The 23,737-nt window shown below is 40.6% G+C and overlaps 1 protein-coding gene across 5 annotated transcripts; it reads right to left on the bottom strand.

Annotated features, from left to right (window-relative positions):
- Positions 1-2,720: 2,720 nt before the first annotated feature.
- Positions 2,721-20,896, bottom strand: LOC130911171 (gastrula zinc finger protein XlCGF58.1-like). Of its 5 annotated transcripts, none has more exons than XM_057828958.1 (7): positions 20,564-20,896; positions 17,949-18,126; positions 17,533-17,855; positions 11,402-11,471; positions 11,135-11,319; positions 6,461-7,044; positions 2,721-3,641 (listed from the first exon to the last, which is right to left on the bottom strand). In XM_057828958.1, exons 1-7 carry the CDS (start codon positions 20,717-20,719, stop codon positions 2,843-2,845), a joined length of 2,295 nt encoding a protein of 764 aa, XP_057684941.1. In that variant the 5' UTR covers positions 20,720-20,896; the 3' UTR covers positions 2,721-2,842. The 5 variants fall into 5 exon arrangements, with proteins under 5 accessions (XP_057684941.1, XP_057684945.1, XP_057684943.1 ...); XM_057828962.1 differs by having other exon boundaries at positions 11,237-11,319; XM_057828960.1 differs by having other exon boundaries at positions 11,135-11,316.
- Positions 20,897-23,737: the final 2,841 nt, after the last annotated feature.

Raw genomic sequence — 23,737 nt, 5'->3', positions numbered from 1 at the left:
CCGTGAGAGCATGTCTTTTTATGTCAGCTATTTTCATGCAAACAAACACTGTGATGAATCAAACAGGTCTATATATCATCTTTGTGGGAAATACAGTTACTTACTACCACGAAAGTGACAGTCGTATTTTTTATACAAACGCAAATGTGGCATGTTTACGCAAACCCGTCGACAGGGAACAAGTTAACTCAAGGTCTGAAAAGTATTGGCACCCCTGCAATTCTTTCAGATTATCCTGAAAGTAGTAATATCTTCATTTATTTTGCTTGCAATGAAAAACACAAAAGAGAATGAAAAAAAAAAAAAACATTTTACACAAAACGCCAAAAATGGGCTTGACAAATCCTGTGATGCTTCTCCAGTTTGTGTAATTCTTTGAAAAATGATGTGATGCTTCTCCAGTTTGTGTAATTAACAGCACCTGTTTCTAACCTGTTGCGCATAACAGGTGGTGGCAATGACTAGATCACACTGGCAGCCTGTTAAAATGGATTAAAGTTGACTCAACCTCTGTCCCGTGTCCATGTGTGTACCAAAGTGAGCATGGAGAAAAGAAAGAAGACCAAAGAACTGTCTGAGGAATTGAGAAGCAAAATTGTGAGGAAGCATGGGCAATCTCAAGACTACCATGCGCAGTGTCATCAATAAGTGTAAAGCCCATGGCACTGGGGCTAACCTCCCTAGATGTGGACGGAAAAGAAAAATTGACAAGGGATTTCAACGAAAGATAGTACCGATGGTGCATAAAGAACCTCGACTAACATCCAAACAAGTTCAAGCTGCCCCGCAGTCCGAGTGTACAACGGTGTCAACCCGTACTATCCTTTGACATCTGAATGAAAAGGGACTCTATGGTAGGATAGCCAGGAAGACCCCACTTCTGACCCAGAGACATAAAAAAGCCAGGCTGGAGTTTGCCAAAACTTATCTGAGAAAGCCAAAAAACGTTTTGGAAGAATGTTCTCTGGTCAGATGAGACAAAAGTAGAGCTAGAGTTTACAGGGGAAAAAACGAGGCCTTCAAAGAAAAGAACACGGTCCACAGTCATACATGGCGGAGGTTCCCTGATGTTTTGGGGTTGCTTTGCTACCTCTGGCACTGGACTGCTTGACCGTGTGGATGGCATTATGAAGTCTGAAGACCACCAACATATTTTGGGCCCAGTGTGAAAAAGCTGGGTCTCCCTCAGAGGTCATGGGTCTTCCAGCAGGACGATGAACCAAAACACACTTCAAAAATAACTAGAAAATGGTTTGAGAGAAAGCACTGGAGACTTCTAAAGTGAGTCCAGACCTGAATCCCATAGAACACTTGTGGAGAGAGCTTAAAATGCCCCCCCTTCAAATCTCTGAGACCTGGAGCAGTTGGCCAAAGAAGAATGGTCTAAAATTCTAGCAGAGCATTGTAAGAATCTCATTGATGGATACTGGTAGCGGTTGTACATGTTCACAGTTATTTTGGCCAACTGTTGTGTTACCAAGTAATAGGCTGAGGGTGCCAATATTTCTGTTCAGCCCATTTTTGGAGTTTTGTGTAAAACGATAATAATTTAATTTTTTCCCCATTCTCTTTTTGGTTTTTTCATTGCAATCAAAATAAATGAATATATTACTACCATAGCATTTGGTAATTGCAATCACTTTTTGGGAGAAATTGAGTATTATCTGACAGAATTGCACAGGTGCCAATACTTTTGGCCAGCAGTGAATAAACCAGGGCTAAAAACGCTTTTGTTTACCACAGCATATTCATAACTGTCTATGTATTTCAAATTTCATGCTATAAGCGTTTTTATTTTCTCATTTATATTTCCGATTTCAATGATTAATATGTTCTAAATTATATTGATGATTTAATGTGGTTTTTTTTTTAAATGTATAAGTTTATTTTCTGTTTCAATTAGTGCTGCAACAATTAATCGATTAACTCGACTATTCGATTGGGAAAAAAAGATTTGAACTAAATTTTGCTGCTTCGAGTATTTGTTTAATTAAAGTGGCGTTGTAATGGTTTGTTTTGAAAGTGTTTGCATTTAGCTTTAGGGTTTGCGTGGATACACTGCCCTCTAGTCTGCCTAATTTCACATGGCTGAATCCAGCTGCTCCCTGTTAAGACCAACCTAGGCTAAGTTTTTGTTTGCGCAAAAGTTTTTTTTAATGCATCCGTATTTTAGTTCATAGGTATATTTAGCCGTTTTTTATGTGGGAATATGTGTCTGTATTGCATTGTAAAAAAAAATAACTAAAAAATTAGGTTAGCATTTTATTGCATTTAAGCTAGCGGACTTCTGCTATGTAACTTAGCCAATTGTTCTTTTGTTGTACATAGATCCTCATTTAGTTTTTTTTTTTTTTATACCATATTAGGCTCTGGTCAGGTATTTTAATTTTTTATGTTCTTTATCCAATTACTCGATTATTCGAACTAAATAGTTCATCGATTAATTGACTACTAAAATAATCGATAGCTGCAGCCCTAGTTTCAATTGTCTTTGATTTAATGTGATTTTTACGAATCATTTTATCTCTGCTCGTGGATTTTCATGTGATGTAAAGCACTTTGAATTGCCTTGTGTTGAATTGTTCGTTACAAATAAATTTGCCTTGCCTATGATGACATCAGGAGGAACGGCGGGTCATTTGGGAAGGTCAAATTTCATTGGCTAAAATAGTTCCAGCATTGATAAATTGGCAGCAACTCCTTGGAAAAACTGGCTTTTATTTACATTTTCTCCTGTACTACACATGAGAAAAATACCATTGTTATTTTTTTTTTTAAATTTATTAAACAATATTCTTTCTGAGTGTTTTGGAAGCATATCCCCGTCATTTTTCCGACGCCCTCACTGGTTAACAAAACCGTCACTCCACTGGAAAACTTGGCTTGTCTCTTTCTTGCATTCACTTCCCGACTTGAGCGAGCCATTCAGCCCGTCGCCACAACGGTGCTTCTTGAGCTGCCTCGAGTCGGAGAAGCCCCGCTCGCAGCTCTGGCACGAGTACAGCTTGACCCCCGTGTGGATCTGCATGTGCGACTTGAGCTGGTTGGACTGTCGGAACTTGCGTCCGCAGGTGGCGCACTCGTAGGGCTTCTCGCCCGTGTGCACCAGGAGGTGTCGGTGGTAATTCTGCGATGTCCTGAAGGCCTTCCCGCATTGCTGGCACTTGTGCGGCTTGACACCCGTGTGGAGTAACTCGTGCTGGCGAAGCTGCGACTGGAGCAAGAAGCCTTTCTGGCACACGCCGCAGACGTGCGGGCGATCGCCGCTGTGCTGTCGCATGTGGTAGATGTACAGGTGGCGCAGGTGGAAGGACTTGCCGCACGTCTCGCAGATGAACTCCTTGTGCTCGGCGTGGCTCTTTTCATGCGTGCGCAGCGTGCTGATGCTGCTGAGGCTCTTGCCGCAACTCTTGCAGATGAAGCCGTTGACGCTCGATGAAGGCCGCCTGCGCCTCTTCGTGCCGCCGGATTTGCCGCATTCCTTGTTCTCGTGGACCAGCAATTGGTGCTTCTGAAGCTGGCAGTTGTAGAAGAAGGTCTTGCCGCATAGGTCGCACATGAAGGGTTTCTCGACGCCGTGGACGAGCATGTGCGATTTTAGTGCCCACGTGCCGGTGAATCCTTCGCCGCACTTCTCGCACCTGCCGACACGAAAGCAATTCAGTTAGAAGGAATAAGTCACAGGTGTCCAAACTTTTTTCTCCAAGGGGCATGTTCAGAAACATCAAAAGATGCAAGGGCCAACTTGAAATGATATTAGCGGGACACACTCCCCAGACACTGCGCCACGCCTTCTAGTAGGGGGCCGTCCCACACTCCGCTTCGGTCGGTCGAAGTTATTCTCAAACACATGCAGCGATCCAACGCTGGATTCAGGTTGAAAAAGTATGAAAGCTGTACCGCAAACAAACAGGAAGGATTGTCTCTGGAGTGATTTGTTCGAGGATTCAAGGTAATTATTATAATTTTCGTACCATGCATGCATTTTGAAACGTTGTAAGAAATATCAACGGGAGAAATTAACCGCTACGGCATTGGCGTCATAATTCGTAATATTTACGTAAAATAAATGCTAAATGCCCGTTTTTTTTTTTTTTAGCTTATAATCAATAATCGACACTGTTTTACGCTCATATCTATAAAGAATTCAATTCAGGAATTTAAACATTTATTCACAAGACTTTTCAACGGAAAAAGCTGTTTGTGGTGGTAAGGCGGTGCCACAGTGGCTTAAAAACTAGCAGCATTTTCGAAATATTTACGTAGAATAAATGCTAACTGCCCAGTTTTTTTGCTTTTAACCGAGAATCGAAACTTTTTTACGTCCATATCTATGAAAAATTCAGATTTAAGCATTTATTCACAAGAATTGTGAATTTGTCTTTGTTTCCACTCGGTCAGCTTTGACAGAGATAGGCCCCCTATTAATCCGCCCCACACCCAGTGTCCTGTCAATATACAGTGTATCACAAAAGTGAGTACACCCCTCGCATTTCTGCAGATGTTTAAGTACATCTTTTCATGGGACAACACTGACTAAATGACACTTTGACACAATGAAAAGTAGTCTGTTTGCAGCTTATATAATAATTTATTTTCCCCTCAAAATAACTCAAAATATAGCCATTAATATTTAAACCCCTGGCAACAAAGTACACCCCTTTGAAAAAACGTACATCCCTAAATGTCCAATTTGAGTACTGCTTGTCATTTTCCCTCCAAAATGTCATGTGACTCGTTACAGGAGTGCTGTCAACATTGCTACAGAGATTGAAGAGGATGGGGGGTACAGCCTTTTAGTTGCTCGGACCATACGCCGCACTCTACATCAAACTGGTGTGCATGGCTGTCACCCCAGGAGGAAGCCTCTTCTGAACACAGTACACAAGAAAGCCCGCAAACAGTTTGCTGAAGACATGTCAACAAAGCACATAAATTACTGGAACCATGTCCTATGGTCTGATGAGACGGGCGGGCTTTCTTGGGTACAATCTTCAGAAGACGCTTCCTCCTGGAGTAACAGCCATACACACCAATTTGATGTAGAGTGTGGCGTATGGTCCGAGCACTAACAGGCTGACTCCCGACCTGTGCTGTCCCGCACGGAAACACACACGGCCAAATCCTCCCCCCCGGAGCAAGGACTCAAAAACCTCATCTTTATGAGACAGGCAGCGATGAGGGAAAAGTTTATCCCGGCTGTTGCGGCCACAGCATTGCATCTCTCAGTTAGTTATGTGTAAAGAAATTGTTATTTTACTATCAAAAGTAGTGCTGCAACGATTAATCGATTAACCCGAGTATTCGATTGAAAAAAATATTCGAATTAAATTTAGTTGCTTCGAGTATTCGTTTAATTAAAGTGGCGTTGTAATGGTTTATTTTGAAAGTGGTAGCATTTAGTTTTATTGATTAGGGTGGATACACTGCCCTCTGGTCTGCCTCTTTTCACATGGCTGAATCCAACTGCTCCCTGTTAAGACCAACGTAAGCTAAGTTTTTATTTGAGCTAATGTTTTTTAATGCATTCATAATTTAGTTTTTAGGTATATTTTGCCTTTCTTTGAGGGAATATGTGTCTGAACCTTTTGTTAAGAGCATTGTAAAAAAAAAAAAAAACAAACAAAAAAACAAGCATTTTATAGCATTTAAGTTAGCGGGCTTTTTCTTTGTAAGCTAGCCAATTGTTCTTTTGTTGTACATAGAACCTCATTTTTATTTATTTATTTATTTATTTTTGATAACATTTGAGGCTCAGCTCAGTTATTAAAATTTTTCATGTTCCTTATCTGATTACTTGATTATTCGAACTAACTTGTCCATCGATTAATTGGCTACTAAAATATTCGATAGCTGCAGCCCTAATCAAAAGCTCAATTTGTCTTGTTGTCTATGTTATTTTGTAAAAGGAAAACATTATTAAGATGTTTGGGATGTAACTAAAGTAAAAAATAGCTGTGTTAAAGTCAAAGTTATGTTTGAAATGTATGCTTTCATAAAAGCTCAATTTCTCTGTTTTTTCAACAGAAATTGGAAAATTGCTCAAACTAAGCTATTTTCTCATGCTTATTTCTAAAGAATGGAAAAAGATATGAACTAACTTTTTTTTCCTGCTGAAAGAAAAGAGTCTAATCTTTCTTTTGGTGGGTTCCATGTTCATTTAGCAAAAGAAAATAGTTTTCTGTGGGCCTTGCAAAATCAGTCCAAATCCAGGAAAACGGCCAGGAGCAAAGGGCCTTGCTCCGGTGAAAATGGCAGGAAGTGAATGAGTTAATGCTCTTGTGAAAGTGCAGTCTTAGCAAGCCTTTGTTTTACATCTCCAAAAAAATTATTCTGCAAAGCTTTCAATGTTCCTAATCCGATTACTTGATTATTTGAACTAACTACTTGATAGGTTAATCGACTATTAAAATAATCGATAGCTGAAGCCCTAATCGTTATAAAGAACAGGAGAGCTTACTTGAAGGGTTTTTCACCGCTGTGGAGGCGCATGTGTCTCTGGAAGTTGTACTTGAGTCCGAAGCTCAGTCCGCAGGTCTGACAGACGAAGGGCTTTTCCCCCGAATGGACCACGTGGTGCTGCAGCAGCCCCATACGGCACTTGAAGGTCTTGTCGCACTCGCCGCACTTGAAGGGTCTCTCGTCAGAGTGCGAGCGCTTGTGAACGCGCAGGTTGCCGGTGGTGGAGAAGCGCTTACCGCACGTCTGGCACGGGTACGGCCGCGCCCCCGTGTGGACCGTCTGGTGCTCACGCAAGCTCTTCTTCCTCAGGAAGCCTTTGCCGCACACGTCGCAAATGAAGGGCTTGACGTCGGAATGCGAGATCTCGTGGTAGCGCAGCACGGCCGCCGAGGTGAAAGTGCGGCCGCAGGTGGCGCAGCGGAGCGGCGCTTTTTCCAGCCGGTGGAACGCTTGGTGGGCGCGCAGCTGGCGGGCCATGCGGAATTTACGATCGCACTGCTCGCATGCTAACATGTTATCTGGGTCGCGCTCTTGGGCTTCACGCAAACGGTGGAACTGTTGGTGTTTGTGCAGCGTCTTGGCCTGAGGAAAGGAAAATTTAACAACGCCATTAGAGCAGCAGTCTCAAACTCAAAGAAAATTATGGGCATCAACATGGTTTTTCACAAAATAAAGTTTGTCAAATTTCCGTCGTCCAGGAATTGCAGAATTTTTACAATTTTTTCTCGTTAACTTATTTTTTTTAATCAAATAAAGAGAAGATTTACCATTTTCATTCATTTTTTGCATATTTATCCAAAAATGAAAGAAATTGTAATATTTTTTTTTAATTTATCAAGCGGCTCAAAAAAGGATTTGGGCAATTTTGACCTCCGTGAAGTTGGCCATTCATGAAATGCATTTTAGTATAAAAATTTTGTCAATTGCTTGTGCTATGTTTGGGCTTGTTTGTACTGTTAAAAGGTTTGTTTGTGCTGCTATTGTTTTAGAGATATTTACAATTCTTTTATAAGTCATTCTGAGGTCAACCAACCCCCCTACCCAATTTTGATTAAAAACGGCTAAGCATGGTGTCAATCGTTTGGGCTTTGTTTGCACTGTGAAAAAATTTGTTTGTGGTGCAACGGTTTTGGAGTATAAATTGTATATAATGTATTTTTGTATCTTTTGGCAATGCCATTGTATTTCCCTAAAGTGCGTACGACAGGATAAAAAAAAAAAGTCTTAAATAGCATTATTATGTGAATTAGAATCAAATTTTGAGACGATTCGACAATATACAACAAATTGGCAAAGCACAGATGACAAGAAATTTGCCGTTTAGCCACGCATACCTTTATCATACCTGTCAAGTTGTACGGTTTCGATGTAGTTTGTATAAATGTGTACGCCGTACGTTCAATATCTGTACATTTTTCGTGCATTACGTTTTTTTCTCTCCGTTCGGATTTGGTCACTGTTTCGGCAACGAGACAATGTGCATTACTACGTTGGTTGAATGACGCAAGAAAAGTCTGAGATATGGAGAGAGAAGAGCAGGAGTGGGAAGCAGGAAAGAGTTGTGACGCTGTTGCAAACGCGATGATAGGCTAGGTGGGTCCGATATTTCCTGACTGTAGCCGACAGCCTACAATCTACGCCCACTTGATGCTAAACTATATATCACATGCACTACATGCGTAATGACAGACTCGGTGGCGTTAGTAAACAGCCGCCAAGTTAAAGCAGTAGACTTCTCAGAAAGGCTCTGTTGTAGCAAACCCAATTAACTTTTTATCTAAAATACTCCTCAATCGGCAAAATCTTGAATCTATCTCTAAATGATGAAAGTTTTAAAACTTTTAAAAGTTTTAGAAATTGTAACAACTTTAACAGTTGATTCACAACATTAAATGAGTTCCAAACATAGCAAAGGTTTGTTTTCATTTATTTTTTTTGAATGAAAAAAAAAACATGAAAGGTAACACAAGTTACTTTGCCAAGTAACTAATTACTCTTACATTCAGGTAACTGAGTAACTAACTCAATTATTTTTTTGGGAGAAGTAATTTGTAACTGTGATTAATTACTTTATTTAAAGTAAGATAACAACCCTGGTCATAAAGACGCAGTCTGCAGAATGAAAAGTGACGAAAGCTGAGATTTTATTCTGCTAATTTGTTGACGAACACAATTTGCCTATTGCTGATCACATCTCAGAATTAGCAAAAGAAATGTTCCCTGACTCAAAGATTGAATCGGTAAGTTCATTTTATCAAATGACCTTTTTAATTCATAATTGGACACACTAACGAACTACCTTCAAGTCAAACTGAATTGCGAGCTGAAGTGCAGCCATTGAAAGACATGATAGAAATTGCCAAAAGTGCTACATACAATTATAATAAAAGTCACTGTTAAATTTTAGTAATCATGATGTAGTTGTCCACTTCTTGCACCTCCCAAACTATATTTTATGCCACCGAAGTTAGTCCGGCTATTGTCATTTCCCTTTTGTCCACTAGAACAGCTAATCTCAACAAAAAAATGGAAACTTTTTACTTTGACAATGTATGATTATCTGAAAAAAAAAGTCTGAAGTGAAAAAAAAAAAAAAAAAGGCAGCAAATAAAAATATTTTTCAAAAAATAATGTAGAACATAAATAAACACTAAACATGTGCTGATTACCGGTTTCAAAGTATACCGTGGTATGAAAACGTCAAGGTGTTAAAACCACAAAAATTTTCCATCACACCGTCCCCAAGGTATTAGCTATTTTTATGTCCTAACAAGAATGGAGAAATCCATCGCTAGCAGCTGCATGGCTCAACCCTCCCTCACCGGTTGTTGCTCAGTTTCAGTGAGTCATCTGTGCTACACGATGGCTGGAGGAGGTGAAACTCCTGAACTTTTTTTTCCCCATCGAAGAAAACCAAACTGCTGGTATGGGAATACTTCGGCTACAGAAAAGTTACAGACGGCCGCTGCTTAGAGGAGGAGGGCCAACCGAAATGTAAAACATGTTTGCGGAGGGCGGTATCTTTAAAGTGCATGTGACACGAAAAAGCATGTTTATTTCATAATACACGCGGTATTTTATGCTCCTGAATGATATGGACCGCTTGGATGTGTGTGGAAGCGATCGCTATATTTATTTAGTTTTTTTAATCCCGCGCCATGAAAATGAGTGACTTCCGGCTTCGGTCTTGCAATAAGGAGGAGGGCGCTGTGACGTGTACGGTAGAAGACGTCCTCTTCACTATACAGCGTACTGTTGTGTATGAGGACGAAGGATTCATCTGATTTTGCGGATTAATACGTTTATTTTTTGCATCACGCCAGCCAAACGGCTGCAGAAAAATCTTATTTTATGAGGGAGAGGCGTATGCGCCTTTTTGGGGTTTTAAAAGGTTCCCATTCACCGTGGATATTGGCCAAAACAAGCCCGACTACAGTGGGAGCATTGGACTCACGAGGAAGTGAGTAAACATCTTGTTTAGTATTATGTCAAATATTAATACAGCTATTACAAATTAAACACTACAAACTTTCTTTAAATAAAGGACTACTTACGTTTGATTATTGACAGGCATATAAAAAGCTCTCCTCATGCACATTAGTAGCATGTTAGCTCCACAACAACTGCAGCCGCCCTCCTCCGGGGAATGAACTGTAAATTGCTCTCCGCTGGGCGGTTTGCCGATCCGGGAAAGACAATCGACAACTCAGTCGTCATGTCAAATAATCCAGGCTAGTTATGTGCGATTTTTCGCTTCGAAGACTTTGAAACATCACTCGGTTCGGGTTAGCTTGTCAGCTAGCTGTCACGCATTTTGGTTTGTTTACATTCTCCGAAGCCGGGGAAGGGAAATGACATATGTCCGAATTAGGTGTCATAAAATATCGTTCGGGAGGTGCGACAGTAAAGGTGAAGTCGACAGTTTTGACCATTATGGAGTAATTTTGCCATGTCGTCCTGAATAAATGCATTTTTATTATTTCATATTCCATTTAGCACAAGACTGTTATTTGTCATGACCATGCCATTTATTTAGCAATTGGGGAAAATACTTGGATAAAAAGAATATCCTGTAAAAATATTGACGTAAAGAGACAGAAACAATGACATTTTGCAGCTCTCTTCGTCGCGTTTTCTCGTTGTGAATAGTTCCCCCTCGACGGGCTGCCTGGTCTTTCTCAAGTCATTTATATAGCTATTGGGAAAAAAATACTTGGATAAAAAGAATATCCTGTAAAAATATTGGAGTAGAGAGACTAAAACAATGACATTTTGTGGCTCTATTCGTCGCGTTTTCCTCGTTCTGAATAATTCCCCCTCAATGGGCTGAATAGTAAAACCGATGAGCCCAGCCTACCGCTGACGTCATCCACCTGTTGAGGACGGTAAAGCCCTATAATGGTAGGCGTGGCTAATCAGCAGATTAAAAGACTAATTTCTCGTCATCTGCGCTTTGCCAAATTGTTGTATATAGTCGAATCGTCTCAAAATATGATTCTAATTCACATATTAATGCCATTTAAGACTTTTTTTCTCATGTCGTATGCTCTTTAAATGCAACAGTCCGTATGTATTTTTTCAAAGTATTTGACACCCCTGAGCGCAATATATATCGGGGTCAGTCTAACACTCACAAGATAAATCTTGTCCTTGGCGATTTCCAAATTTCTACCTGATAGAAGCCTTTATCACACAACGTGCAAGGGAAAGGTTTGACGTGGCGTGACGCGTGTTTCTTCAGCTGGTGTTGCTGGTGGAAACCTTTGTTGCACACCTCGCAGAAAAAGCGCTTGTGCTTGTAGAGCTCGCGCCGACGCTTATTCTCCTGCTCCTTCAGGTCTTCCTCGCTCACGGCTGCTGTGTCACAAAGAACACATTCTCATCACGAGCAAGGTAATGATGACAAATGTAGAACCGATGGATGAGTCCATCACGTCACCTGAAAGAGCATGAGCCACCACCATCTCCTCTTCTGATTTCACTATAACCGTTTCAGTCTTTTCAACCTCCTAAACAAGTAAAAATCAGAACGATAAAATATCCAGTCTCATTGGTGTGATAAGAACTGACATTACATTGTGACCGAAACAAAAAAAAACAAGAAAAAAATGTAAGTTGTTTGATACAGATTAAGTTCTCTTCAGTAACTTTCTATTTTGAGTAATTCTCATTTTATCAAGTTGACATACAGTGGGGCAAATAAGTATTTAGTCAACCACTAATTGTGCAAGTTCTCCCAAATATTAAAGAGGCCTGTAATTGTCAAGATGGGTAAACCTCAACCATGAGTAAACCTCAACCATGAGAGACAGAATGTGGAAAAAAACTGAAAATCACATTGTTTGATTTTTAAAAAATTGATTTTCAAATCATGGTGGAAAGTAAGTATTTGGTCAATACCAAAAGTTCATCACAATACTTCGTTATGTACCGTACCCTTTGTTGGCAATAACAGAGGCCAAACATTTTCTGTAACTCTTCACAAGCTTTTCACACACTGTTGCTGGTATTTTGGCCCATTCCTCCATGCAGATCTCCTCTAGACAGGCATGAAAATGGGTCAGGGGTTAAAAAGGTGAGAAGGGTGTGGAGGAAATATGTTCCAGTACACTGTACACCCCAACAAAATATTGAGCTCTGTCGACCCACACTGTGTTTCAGCAGGGCCGTGCAGAGACCGGTGGAGGGGCGGCTGCTCGTAGATCAAAAGGAGCACATGAACAAGTATTTAATACACCTTAAAACAACATAACTTCAATTTTAACCAGCTTTAGATAATTATTGGCTGTGACTGTGACATACTTTAATTGGGAGGGGGCAACAGTGAATAGAAATCAAAACTGTCATCAACACTTTCTGGCTTTGACTCAGTCAGTCTGCCTATTTTCTTCCCTCAACCTCTGCATCAAAACTTCCTTCCTCAACTTGTTCATCTGAGAACAAACCACATTAGATGGTCACTGAGCCACCAACAGCACAGTTTTCTTAAAACTATTATTTCATTATTATCCATACTTAACAACTCTAGCACCTAATGATTAATAAAGCAATGACATAAAATCTTATAGAAACATAACATTGTAATTGTGTTTATAATTGTATTTAATACCCGACTATCCTTGCAAACTTGTTCTTACCAGGTCTGCTATTCACCCAGCTGATGAGGTATCCACTGCCTTTAGCAGCCTCATCTAACTCCTTTTTTTATCCCTCAATCTCCCTTCCCTACGAGGCATGTCTATGTAATGAAATATAAATATTAAAAAAAAAAAAACAAAAAAAAAAAACAGACTCCCTGGTGGCTTTTAGTTTTAAAGCTTTCTTAATTTCTTTCTCTCTCAATAACGATGGAGGTAGATTTGTGTTTTTATTATTCAATCGTGTTTTTATTATTCAATCCAAAAACAAAGTTGCTTCAATCAAAATACAGTATATACTTTTAATCCCCAAAAAGTCACTTCAATTAAAAAAATTTTTTTTTGATTGCAAAAATAAATTTGAGACAAAAAAAGCATTTGAAAACTATTTTACTTGATTGAAACAAATTTTTCCATTGAAGTAATGTTGTTTTGCGTTTGGGCCACATTTTGGCTAGGACATTTGTGTCTTTATTATTCAATCAAATAAGTTGCTTCAAACAAAAAACTATATATAAAAAGAAAAACTTTGCACATGTGTCAATCACCGTTTACCAAAGCCTGAGAGGGTTTGAGTAGACTCACTATGAAGCATTTAATAAAGCCAAGCATTTTCTTACTACTTTATTCTTGTTTAAAAATAATTCGGTGGGCCAGGAACATGTTTAAAACTTATCATAATTCTTACATTTTGAAGTGCTTGAAAACCATTTATAAATGATACTTTGGTGAAAAAAGTGAAAAAACATGTCATATATATGTATCTTTTTTCCAATGTAAAATCTGAATAAATGCATTGAACACGCACAAAAAAAATGGGGGGGCTACTTCGCGGTTTTCACTTATTGCGGCGGGTTCTGGTCCCCATTAACCGCGAAAAACGAGGGATCCCTGTATTTCTGAAAAGCTTTAAGAAGCAGGACTCATTCCCACCACTCGTCGGGCCGGTGTTGTGCTGACACCGGCCGTCAGCTCAAATCCAAGCCGAAAATAACGCGTCTCCGGCGGACGACGGGAGCGATGTGAGGCGCCACCTCCATCCGAGAGCATGCCGCTTAATTTGACTCAACAGTGTGTTTCTTCGCTTATATTACCGCTAAATACACAAGCTTGACGCCAATTTAACGGGAGCTATTTTTTTTTCATGGGAGATTTGGCTAGCTCTGGCAGTGTTCAACGCAAGCTGCAACGAATGGCAGTAACTTTTTTATATCGCAAAATGTGAAAACGATTGAAACCATTACTCACCAAATTCAATCTGCTGGCAAATACAGGCAAGTGTGTATGCTACGCTCTGGTCTGCCCCGATGTGGATAAGGCCTGCTTTTTGTTTTCGCAGCTATGCAATGCCACCCAAAGGCTCTCCGAGCACTCCATGTACAGTAAGGAGTGCGCGCGTTTGGAATAATGGAACGCACCTTGGGCCGATGATTGGTTCTCGTCAGCGAAGCATCTAGAAGGATTTGCTGACTGTCCAAGTGTGACATTTTTTAAAGAACCGATTTCTTAAGCGCTCAGTTTACGTACTAAGTTAATCACATGATGATAATAATAATGTAACATTGATAATAGTCAACCGTTTTATCAGATTGAAATTCTTTATTTGTGGTAGTGACGAGATTTGTCGTTCACTTGAGTAAACGAATCCATTCCGGTTCGTTCAGTAAAAAGATTCGTTCAAACAAATCGTTCAACGAATCGTTCGCCCCCCTCATCTCCCTCCCCGCCCAAACGAATCGTTCGGTTACTGAACGGGAAGTGACGTTGGCGAACGAATCACCAAAGACCCAGTGCAAAGACTGCTTCGCAGTATAACTGAACGGGAAGTGACATTGCTTGGTCCCTCCCTCTCTTCCACATTGACCACTCGTCGTAGTTTCAGAAATGAGTGACAGGCGGTATCATTCTGCTTTCACAGACAGCCTCGTCTCCCTCCTGCTGCTGCAAAAGCGAGGGAGAACTTCCGCGTCGTCTGTCCTAGTTCTATGGGCTCAAAGTCATGGCTCGTGCTTGCATTTCGATTTAGGACACGGTTAAACATTTTCCTTTTGTGAGGGGAGTAGGGGGCGGGGGCGCACGGACTTTTTTTAGCAGGTTCTTGATCACACATACAATCACATATACAGCATGTTTGCTGTCACGAAAATAAAAATACATCTAAAGTTTAATTTCTGAATATGGAACGACCAACACATCATATTTACATCTCGCTCTGTTGTATTTTTGTTTTTTAGTATTAAGATGATCGTGTTGAATTTTTGCACTGGTATTAATAAATAAAATAATCCGGTCAGCTCCCCTGTCGTCCCCGCATCTCAGATCGTCAAATGCTGACGAGAAATAATTGTTTGCTCTTTACGATGTCGCCTTCCTACTCTCATTAGTCTGTTAAGAAAAATGTAGACATATTGCGACATCTCCCGTGTCCGCGTGCTTTGTTTTTGGGCGCTTGAGTAGCACATGATGGACGGATTGACATAATTTGTCAAACCAACCAACACCTGACACGAAGAAAAAAAAAAAACACTCGGAAAAAAATTACATGTATATACAGTTTCATTGCAAATCAGTATCATGGTGATCATACTAAATATTTTTTTCTGTGCACATATGAGGTAAATATCGCTGCCATGAAGCCTCCATATAGTGACAGTTCTCTGCCCGCTTCACTGCCGTCACGCGACCGCAGCTCAGCTTTTGCTTGCCTCGTAGCTACCCGTGTTTTAAATTACTGTAAATTTGATAGTATGTCGTCATAGGCAGTCACGAGTTTGTTGAGAAAAGTACTACTCTAAACAATGCTCGCTAGATTTGTGTGGTGTTTTTGTCTGTTTGAGCAGCATTTGATAGGCTCCACGTTAACAAATATGTGACAAAGTCATTTCCTTTCATTTTCTGATTCGTTCACCGCATAGTCATTACTGGAAAATCAAGTTAGCAGCAAGCTAGGTCAGGAACCGGAGGACCGAGTCACTGAACGGGAAGTGACAAAACTCAGTCTTGCCCCCCTGCCTGCACGCTGGCTGCTTATTGGCCACACGTGGACGTGAGTGACAAACGCCCTGATTCTGTTTCCGCTCCCTCCCCTGCCCGCGATGAGGCTGGCGTCTGATTGGTCGTGTGCGATGTCAGAAGACGCTGCCGCTTGCTCAACGCCCTCCCACGCAGCGAACAAGCACCACCTTCATAGAACGAATCAGTGCAGATGATGATTAGTTCGGTCTCGTTCACCAAAACAATTCGTTCAAAAAGAACGAATCGTTCGCAACCGATACAACACTAATTTGTGGAAACTTATTGAACAACACGACTGCTATCTGCCGCAGCCAACGCACATATCTCCCCCGCCAGAACAAACGTAAACACGGAAGGCACGTCCCTCGCTCTCCCGCACCTCCCTCACCCCTCCACGTCATGCGGTGCATTCAGGAACACATGCTAACACCCTCACCACATGATAACTCGATTCGTTACAATAATAATAATTAAATAAAACCTCCCGACCCCCCCTCCTCCTCCCAAAAAGAATTTCTCCTCGGATCTACGCAATTCACGTAGGTCGCCATTTTTGACTTCAAAACGGCGAATTTCGCCGAAAGGTGAGAGATTTTCATGCCTGTCTAGAGCAGTGATGTTTTGGGGCTGTCGTTGGGCAACACGGACTTTCAACTCCCTCCACAGAGATCTGGAGACTGGCTAGGCCACTCCAGGACCTTGAAATGTTTCTTACGAAGCCACTCCTTTGTATGTGTTTGGGATCACTGTCATGCTGATAGACCCAGCCACGTCTCATCTTCAATGCCCTTGCTGATGGACGGAGACTTTCACTCAAAATCCCTCGGTACACAGCCCCATTCATTCTTTCCTTTACACAGATCAGTCGTCCTGGTCCCTTTGCAAAAAAACAGCCCCAAAGACTGATGTTTCCACCACCATGCTTCACAATGGGTATGGTGTTCTTCGGATGCAATTCAATATTCTTTCTCCACTAAACGCGAGAACCTGTGTTTCTACCAAAAAGTTCTATTTTGGTTTCATCTGCCCATAACACATTCTCCCAGTCCTCTTCTGGATCATCCAAATGCCATCTAGCGAACCGCAGACTGGCCTGGACATGTACTTTCTTCAGCGGGGGGGACACATCTGTCAGTGCAGGATTTGAGTCCCTGGCGGCGCATTGTGTTACTGTGGTCCCAGCTCTCTGTAGGTCATTCACTTGGTCCCCCGTGTGGTTCTGGGATTTTTGCTCACCGTTCTTGTTATCATTTTGACGCCACGTGGTGAGATCTTGCAAGGAGTCCCAGATCGAGGGAGATTATCAGTGGTCTTGTATGTCTTCCATTTTCTAATAATTGCTCCCACAGTTGATTTCTTTACACCATGCGTTTTACCTATTGCAGATTCAGTCTTCCCAGCCTGGTGCACGTCTACAATTTTGTCTCTGGTGTCTTTCGACAGCTGTTTGATCTTGGCCATAGTGGAGTTTGGAGTGAGACTGACTGAAGTTGTGGACAGGTGTCTTTCATACAGATAATGAGTTAAAACAGGTGCCATTAATACAGGTAACGAGTGGAGCCTCGTTAGACCACGTTAGAAGAAGTTAGACCTGTTTGACAGCCAGAAGTCTTGCTTTTTTGTCGTTGACCAAATACTTATTTTCCACTCTAATTTGGAAGTAAATTCTTTAAAAATCAAATAATGTGATTTTCAGTTTTTTTTCCCCACATTCTGTCTCTCATGGTTGAGGTTTACCCATGTTGACAATTACAGGCCTCTCTAATCTTTTCAAGTAGGAGAACTTGCACAATTGGTGGTTGACTAAATACTTATTTGCCCCACTGTACATATATATAATTTTTAAAGAACTTGGAAACTAAAATGTTCCACAATTCTGAAATGACCAATGAGATGATTAAAAAAAAAAAAATCTGACCGTAACATGAAGCGACATCTCATCTGTGGCGACCACCAACTCCTCAGGCTTCTGCTGTTCATTTGCAGCTGGAAGTGACATCACGGTTGTGCCTTCTTCGTCTGAGGTACATTCCTGGAAATTAGGCTCGGACGGTGTCGTCAGTGGGCCACTCGGGATCTTGAACGTATCGTGAAGTGGTTGGCTAATCATAACCACAGGAACCTGAGCTGTAGCAGCACCCCTGGCGCCACTCGCTATGCTAGCAGACACTTTGGCAGAGTTAATGATGGACATGGTGAGACTCATAGGGGGAGGAGCGACCGGTCGCTTGGTATCTGCTGCTGAGAATCAAAAGACAATGGCATCTGTCACTCAAAACTGGATATAAACAATTCTAAAGAAAACTGTCTTGGCCACAGCCTCATGATTTTTACTCTTTGTCTTTTCGGCCGCAGACGTTTGTTTGTCTCTGAGCTCGGCCTCCATTCGTCCCACTTTGTCCTTCAAGGTGTCATTGTCTTTAGCTAGGCTGTTGAGAAGCTGGCTGAACACGGTGCAGATTTGTCGGATGGCCTCCTTCGTCGCTACACTCAAAATGGCTGTTAGCTGAGACTGTAGGGGAGCGGAAATGATGAGGATCATCATTCACACTGATGGAGACTATTTCAAGAAGATTTTAAGACCTGATAAATGTCATAAATGTTTTCCCTGTAGAGTGTTTTAGAAGTTGACACACTCACTGTATATAAACGGACAAATTATATTTTTTTGTTGCTGTCGTTGTTTCCTGTCCTAATGCAGTTATACAGCGATATGAAAAAGTATCTGAACCTTTTGGAATTCCTCACATTTCTGCAAAAAAAATCACCATCAAATGTGATCTGATCTTTGTCAAAATCACACAGATGAAAAAACAGTGTCTGCTTTAACTAAAACCACCCAAACATTTATATTTTAATGAGAATAGTATGTAAACAATGACAGAAGGGGGAAAAATAAGTAAGTGAACCCTAACCATCAGGCTGGCACATCGATCAGGACTGGTCTTAGCCCATTCTTCTCTACAAAAATGCTGTAGTTCAGTCAAATTCCTGGGATGTCTGGCATGAATTGCTGTGTTTTGGTCATGCCACAGTATCTCAATGGATTTCAAGTCTGCTCACTCCAGAACGTGTATTTCTTCTGAAACCATTCTGAAGTTGATTTACATCTGAGTTTTGGATCATTGTCTCGTTGCAGCATCCGTCCTCTTTTTAATGTCAACTGTCAGACAGACGGCCTCAGGTTTTCCTGCAAAACATCCTGATAAACTTTTGAATTCATTCTTCCATTAATGATTGCAAGTTGTCCAGGCCCTGAGGCAGCAAAACAGCCCCAAATCATGATGCTACCTCCACCATGCTTCACAGTGGGGATGAGGTGTTGATATTGGTGAGCTGGCCATTTTTCCTCCACACATGACATTGTGTGTTACTCCCAAACAATTCAATGTTGGTTTCATCAATTCACAAAATATTTTGCCAAAAAACCTGTGGAGTGTCCAAGCGCCTTTTTGCGAACATGAGCAACAATGTTTTTGTTTTTTTTTAGACAGCAGTGGCTTCCCCCGTGGTCTCCTCCCATGAACACATTTCTTAGCCATAGTTTTACATATAGTTGATGTGTGCACAGAGATATTGGACTGTGCCAATGATTTCTGTAAGTCTTTAGCAGATGCTTTAGTGTTTTTTTTACCTCTCTGAGTATTCTGCGCTGAACTCTTGGCGCCATCTTTGGTGGAGGGCCACTCATTGGGATGAAAGCAATAGTGCCAAACTCTCTCATTTGTAGACAACTTCTCTGACGGTCGATTGATGAACATCCAGACTTTTAGAGATGGTTTTGTATCCTTTCCCAGCTTTATACAAATACAAATCAACAATCCTTGATCGCAGGTCTTCAGGCAGCTTTTTTGACCGAGCCATAATGCACATCAGACAATGGTTCTCATCAAGACTATTCTTACCAGGGGTGTGTTTTATAGTGGGCAGAGCAGCTTTAAACCACTCATCAGTGATTGGGCACACACCTGACTTAAAATGTTTGGTAAAAATTGGTTTCAATTGCTCTTTAAGTCTCCTTAAGCAGAGGGTTCACTTACATTTTACCCCCCTTCTGTCATTGTTTGCATGCCATCCTCATTAAAATATGAATGTGATTGCATATAGAATTTATTAATAATCTATTTATAATTTACTTATAATTGATTCTGCAGGTACTTTTCCTGAAGTATTAAGTTTCTGATGTGAAAATTGAGTGATTTATTAGCTGTTGAAAAAAAAAAAGTTGCTATTTTGGGCAAACATTTATATGATATGTTAAATATTGCTATTGATCCTTAAAATATAGGTAATTATCTCTGCATTTGTTGATTTTTGTGTATCTTGTGTAAAATCTGAGAATGGTAAGTTTTGTTAACTTATATTTAAAAAAAAAAAAAAAAAAAAAATCGGGATTTTAGAAGGGAACGACTTTGATTTTTTTTTTTGATACCGCTGCTCATAGAGACTCTTATATGGCAAAGGTAGGTGCCTGTTTTGGTTTCAGGTCGGTAGCAGCTTTGGTTTTGAAAATATTTGAACTTGGAAGTTCTTGAAAATAACCCCCCTACGGATCGGCACTGCGCCCCGTGTCATGACAATATATTATGAAGTCTATGTTTTTCATCATTTAGTTCGTTTCATTCAAGGACAATACCCTTGTGATGTGCGATAACAATAAACTCTTCTTTTTCTAAAACAGATAGGATTACCAAAATCTTTTATATTTGCTAAATGGCAGAACAACGTACGAAAGGCTTTTCCACACAATTCATCTGCGAACATCGCTGTCAGTAACCACATTTACGGAAGTACAAATAACTACCACTTGGAGGTGATGTTGTTTTTTCGCCTTGGCGAAAAGGGAAATGACGACGGGATTCCCATCTAGCTCTGTTACTCTTCTCAGATAATCTTCACACTAAACTACGTCCGTCATTCAGCGAATCACAAGAAAAATAGCCGCTCACCTTAAGCTCAGCGCCGCCCGGTGCCTGCCCCTGCCCGCCGGCGAGGGTCCTTTGCAGGACCTCAGCGGCCGCCTCAACCGCTACCTCCATGATAAGCGCAGCCTGCGAGCGAAAAGTTTCGGCGGTTCTCGCCTCGTAGTCGCTCTGCCGCTCCATCCAGTCTTTTGGCAGTTCTCAGAAAGAAAATAAAATGTACCTAATTATCCTCAACTAAACTACAGAATCCCAACTGACAAGTACATTCGCCGAATTTGTTTAAATAAAAGAGTCAATCTTTTGTGATTGTCGTCAGCATTCGGGACGACCAATATGGCTGAAATGTTTACATCCGGGTCACTGTTGGACATTTGTGACGCAAACAAAAAGCGACAGTTTTGGTTTACATTGAAAAAGCGGACAGGGGAAAAACTCACTCAGTAACAACTCGTTTATATCAATGTGTAGATAAATATTTACATATTCATAAGGGAGGTGTGACTCAATAACTCTGCTTTCCTTTCCATGGCGGTTTGATCCATTAGTCAAACGAAAGCTTGGAAGACTGCTTAGGTACGTACGTCATAACTGTCGCCTAATTGTTTAAAGTTTAAAAAAAAAGTCTGATTTGAACTCTAATCATAATTTTATTGTTATAATATGAATGTAGTAACAAATGAGTCACTCTAACACTCTAGGGGTGTACAAACTATGGTCCGCGGGTCAAACTGTGACCCACCATTTATTGGCCAGCAGCAAATTATGAAAATAGACCCTACCCACCGACGTCACAAAATCACGTGATCGCTGTATTGTTCCGCCCCCTTGTCCGTCATTTTGTGTCTGTATTATCAATGGTCTCAATTGAACGAGCAATTTATAATGCATTTCATGGAAGACCCGGTGCTTTCGGATGCCGTAAACTCACTTGATGCGTTGCTTAAAAGGCGTTGTGGAAAAGCTTCAGTTTATCCATTCGCTAGATCCACATTTGATGCCTAAATCGATGTTTTTCGACCCGCTGTCTTCGTCGTATTTGCCTAACATCTGCTAGCTACCCTGATATTTACAACTATCGTGTCCACACAAAATCAGCCTATTCTCACGAAAGTTTGAAAAACTGTAAGAGCTTGGAGGCTTATAAATACTTCGTTGCTGGTTGGGTGAAACAGGTCCTCGTCCACGAAAATTCGGCAGGAATCTATCTTGTGCTTGGAAAGGTGAGTTACGAAATTTTCAATTCAAAATCTTTTGTTCTTGCTAACATCCACTGTCAAGTCTAATGTATTTCATGTCATTTGTCAATGGAGCTAGGGCTTTTAATGTTTATATGGTTTAGCGATAGCACTCTCACTACATACATACGTGTATGTTGTCGGCGATTAGCCTAGCAATGATCTTAATTGTGGATGTCAGCCCAAAACCCTCTAAATATATATTAAATGCATCTTACCAGATATAAAATGACTACTACATAATCTGTGGTAATCGTTTGGAGCCCAGTTTTCTCGTCGAATTGCAGCAGCCCATCTCGCTCTCTCCTCTCCGGGTCTCTCGGAATCCAGTAGAACTTCAAGTCTCTCCGTCTATCTTCTCTGTTATTGCAACCGACCGCCACACACGCCTTCACAATTTTGATTATTAATGTTAACGAGCAGAAAAACACGTCGTAAATAGGAGGAATGTACGTAGCCGTAACAGGTAAACACGATGTGTTGACGGACAATTGGGCGGCACCAGTCAGGAGGGCGGAGTTGTGACGTCACGTGGGTAGGGTCTATATCATTGATTGAATATGGCCCGATTGTGACATACTGCATAGAGAAGAAAACACGTGTCTATCAAATAATATGTATCACAGGAACATTCAACTTAGCATAGCTAGGCTGCCACAATTAATTCAAATCAAAAACTGATCAATTATCAAATGAATCAACCGCTATTTTAATCGTTGATAGCCTTTTAATAGTAAATATTTATTTTTCGTATGTAACTGTTCACATTTTTTACTTAAAGTGCCTGTGACACGAAAAAGCATGTTTATTTCATAATACACGCGGTATTTTATGCCCCTGAATGATATGGACCGCTTGGATGTGTGTGGAAGCGATCGCTATATTTATTCAGTTTTTTGAATCCCGCGCCATGAAAATGAGTGACTTCCGGCTTCGGTCTTGCATTGAGGAGGAGGGCGCTGTGACGTGTACGGTAGAAGACGTTCTCTTCACTATACAGTGTACTGTTGTGTATGAGGACGAAGGATTCAGCTGATTTTGCGGATTAATACTTTTATTTTTTGCATCACGCCAGCCAAACGGCTGCAGAAAAATCATTCTGTATGCGGGAGCGGCGTATGCGCCTTTTTGGAGTTTCAAAAGGTTCCCATTCACCGTGGATATTTACTGTGGGACCATTGGACTTACAAGGAAGTGAGTAAACATCTTGTTTTGTATTATGTCAAATACGAATACAGTGATTACAAAGTAAACACTATAAAATTCCTTTAAATAAAGGACTACTTACTTTTGATCATTGATAGGCATGTAAAAAGCTATCCTCATGCTCATTAGCAGTTAGCTGTTAGCGCGTTAGCTACACAACAACTCCAGCTAAAGCCCTATAATGGTAGGCGTGGCTAACCGGCAGATTAAAAGACTAATTTCTCGTCATCTGCGCTTTGCTAAATTGTTGTATATAGTCGAATCGTCTCAAAATATGATTCTAATTCACATAATAATGCCATTTAAGACTTTTTTTCTGGTGTCATATGCTCTTTAAAACTGAAACAATAACTTATGCGTACATATTTAAAATTAAAAAAAACAAAAAACAATTCTCTTTACCCCATGTATTTCTTCATATTTCTTTACATTTTTAAAATTGTTTTTTAAGAGGGGGAAAAGGAGCAGTGTGTGTCCTTTTACATTTTAAAATTGAAAAAAAAAAAAAAAAATTCTTTCAGGGAAATAAAGGAAACGATGTTTGGGGTCTAAAATTTTATTTAAATTCTATTTTAAAGATAAACATGAAGTCAATGCACATTTTCATCTCATTTACTTTCGTTGGCAAAACAAAATCGTGTGATGGACCAGATCCAGTTCTTAAGGTGCTAGTTTGACTCCTGTGATATGAATAACAGGAATATGAAAGATAAAAAAATTTGGTTGTAAGATTGTTTTTTCATTATGAGGACACAAT

Source organism: Corythoichthys intestinalis, unplaced genomic scaffold (assembly GCF_030265065.1).
Source record: "Corythoichthys intestinalis isolate RoL2023-P3 unplaced genomic scaffold, ASM3026506v1 HiC_scaffold_23, whole genome shotgun sequence".
NCBI lineage: Eukaryota > Metazoa > Chordata > Actinopteri > Syngnathiformes > Syngnathidae > Corythoichthys > Corythoichthys intestinalis.
This window is presented reverse-complemented; position numbering and strand designations above follow the sequence as displayed.

Excerpts from the sequence above, each read along its gene's own strand:
- LOC130911171 (XM_057828958.1), bottom strand. The coding sequence starts at position 20,719 with ATGGAGCGGCAGAGCGACTACGAGGCGAGAACCGCCGAAACTTTTCGC. Across the intron at positions 18,127-20,563 it reads CGGGCGGCGCTGAGCTTAAG|TCTCAGCTAACAGCCATTTT; the intron begins GTGAGCGGCTAT and ends GCTCCCCTACAG. Across the intron at positions 7,045-11,134 it reads GTGATAAAGGCTTCTATCAG|GCCAAGACGCTGCACAAACA; the intron begins GTAGAAATTTGG and ends TCCTTTCCTCAG.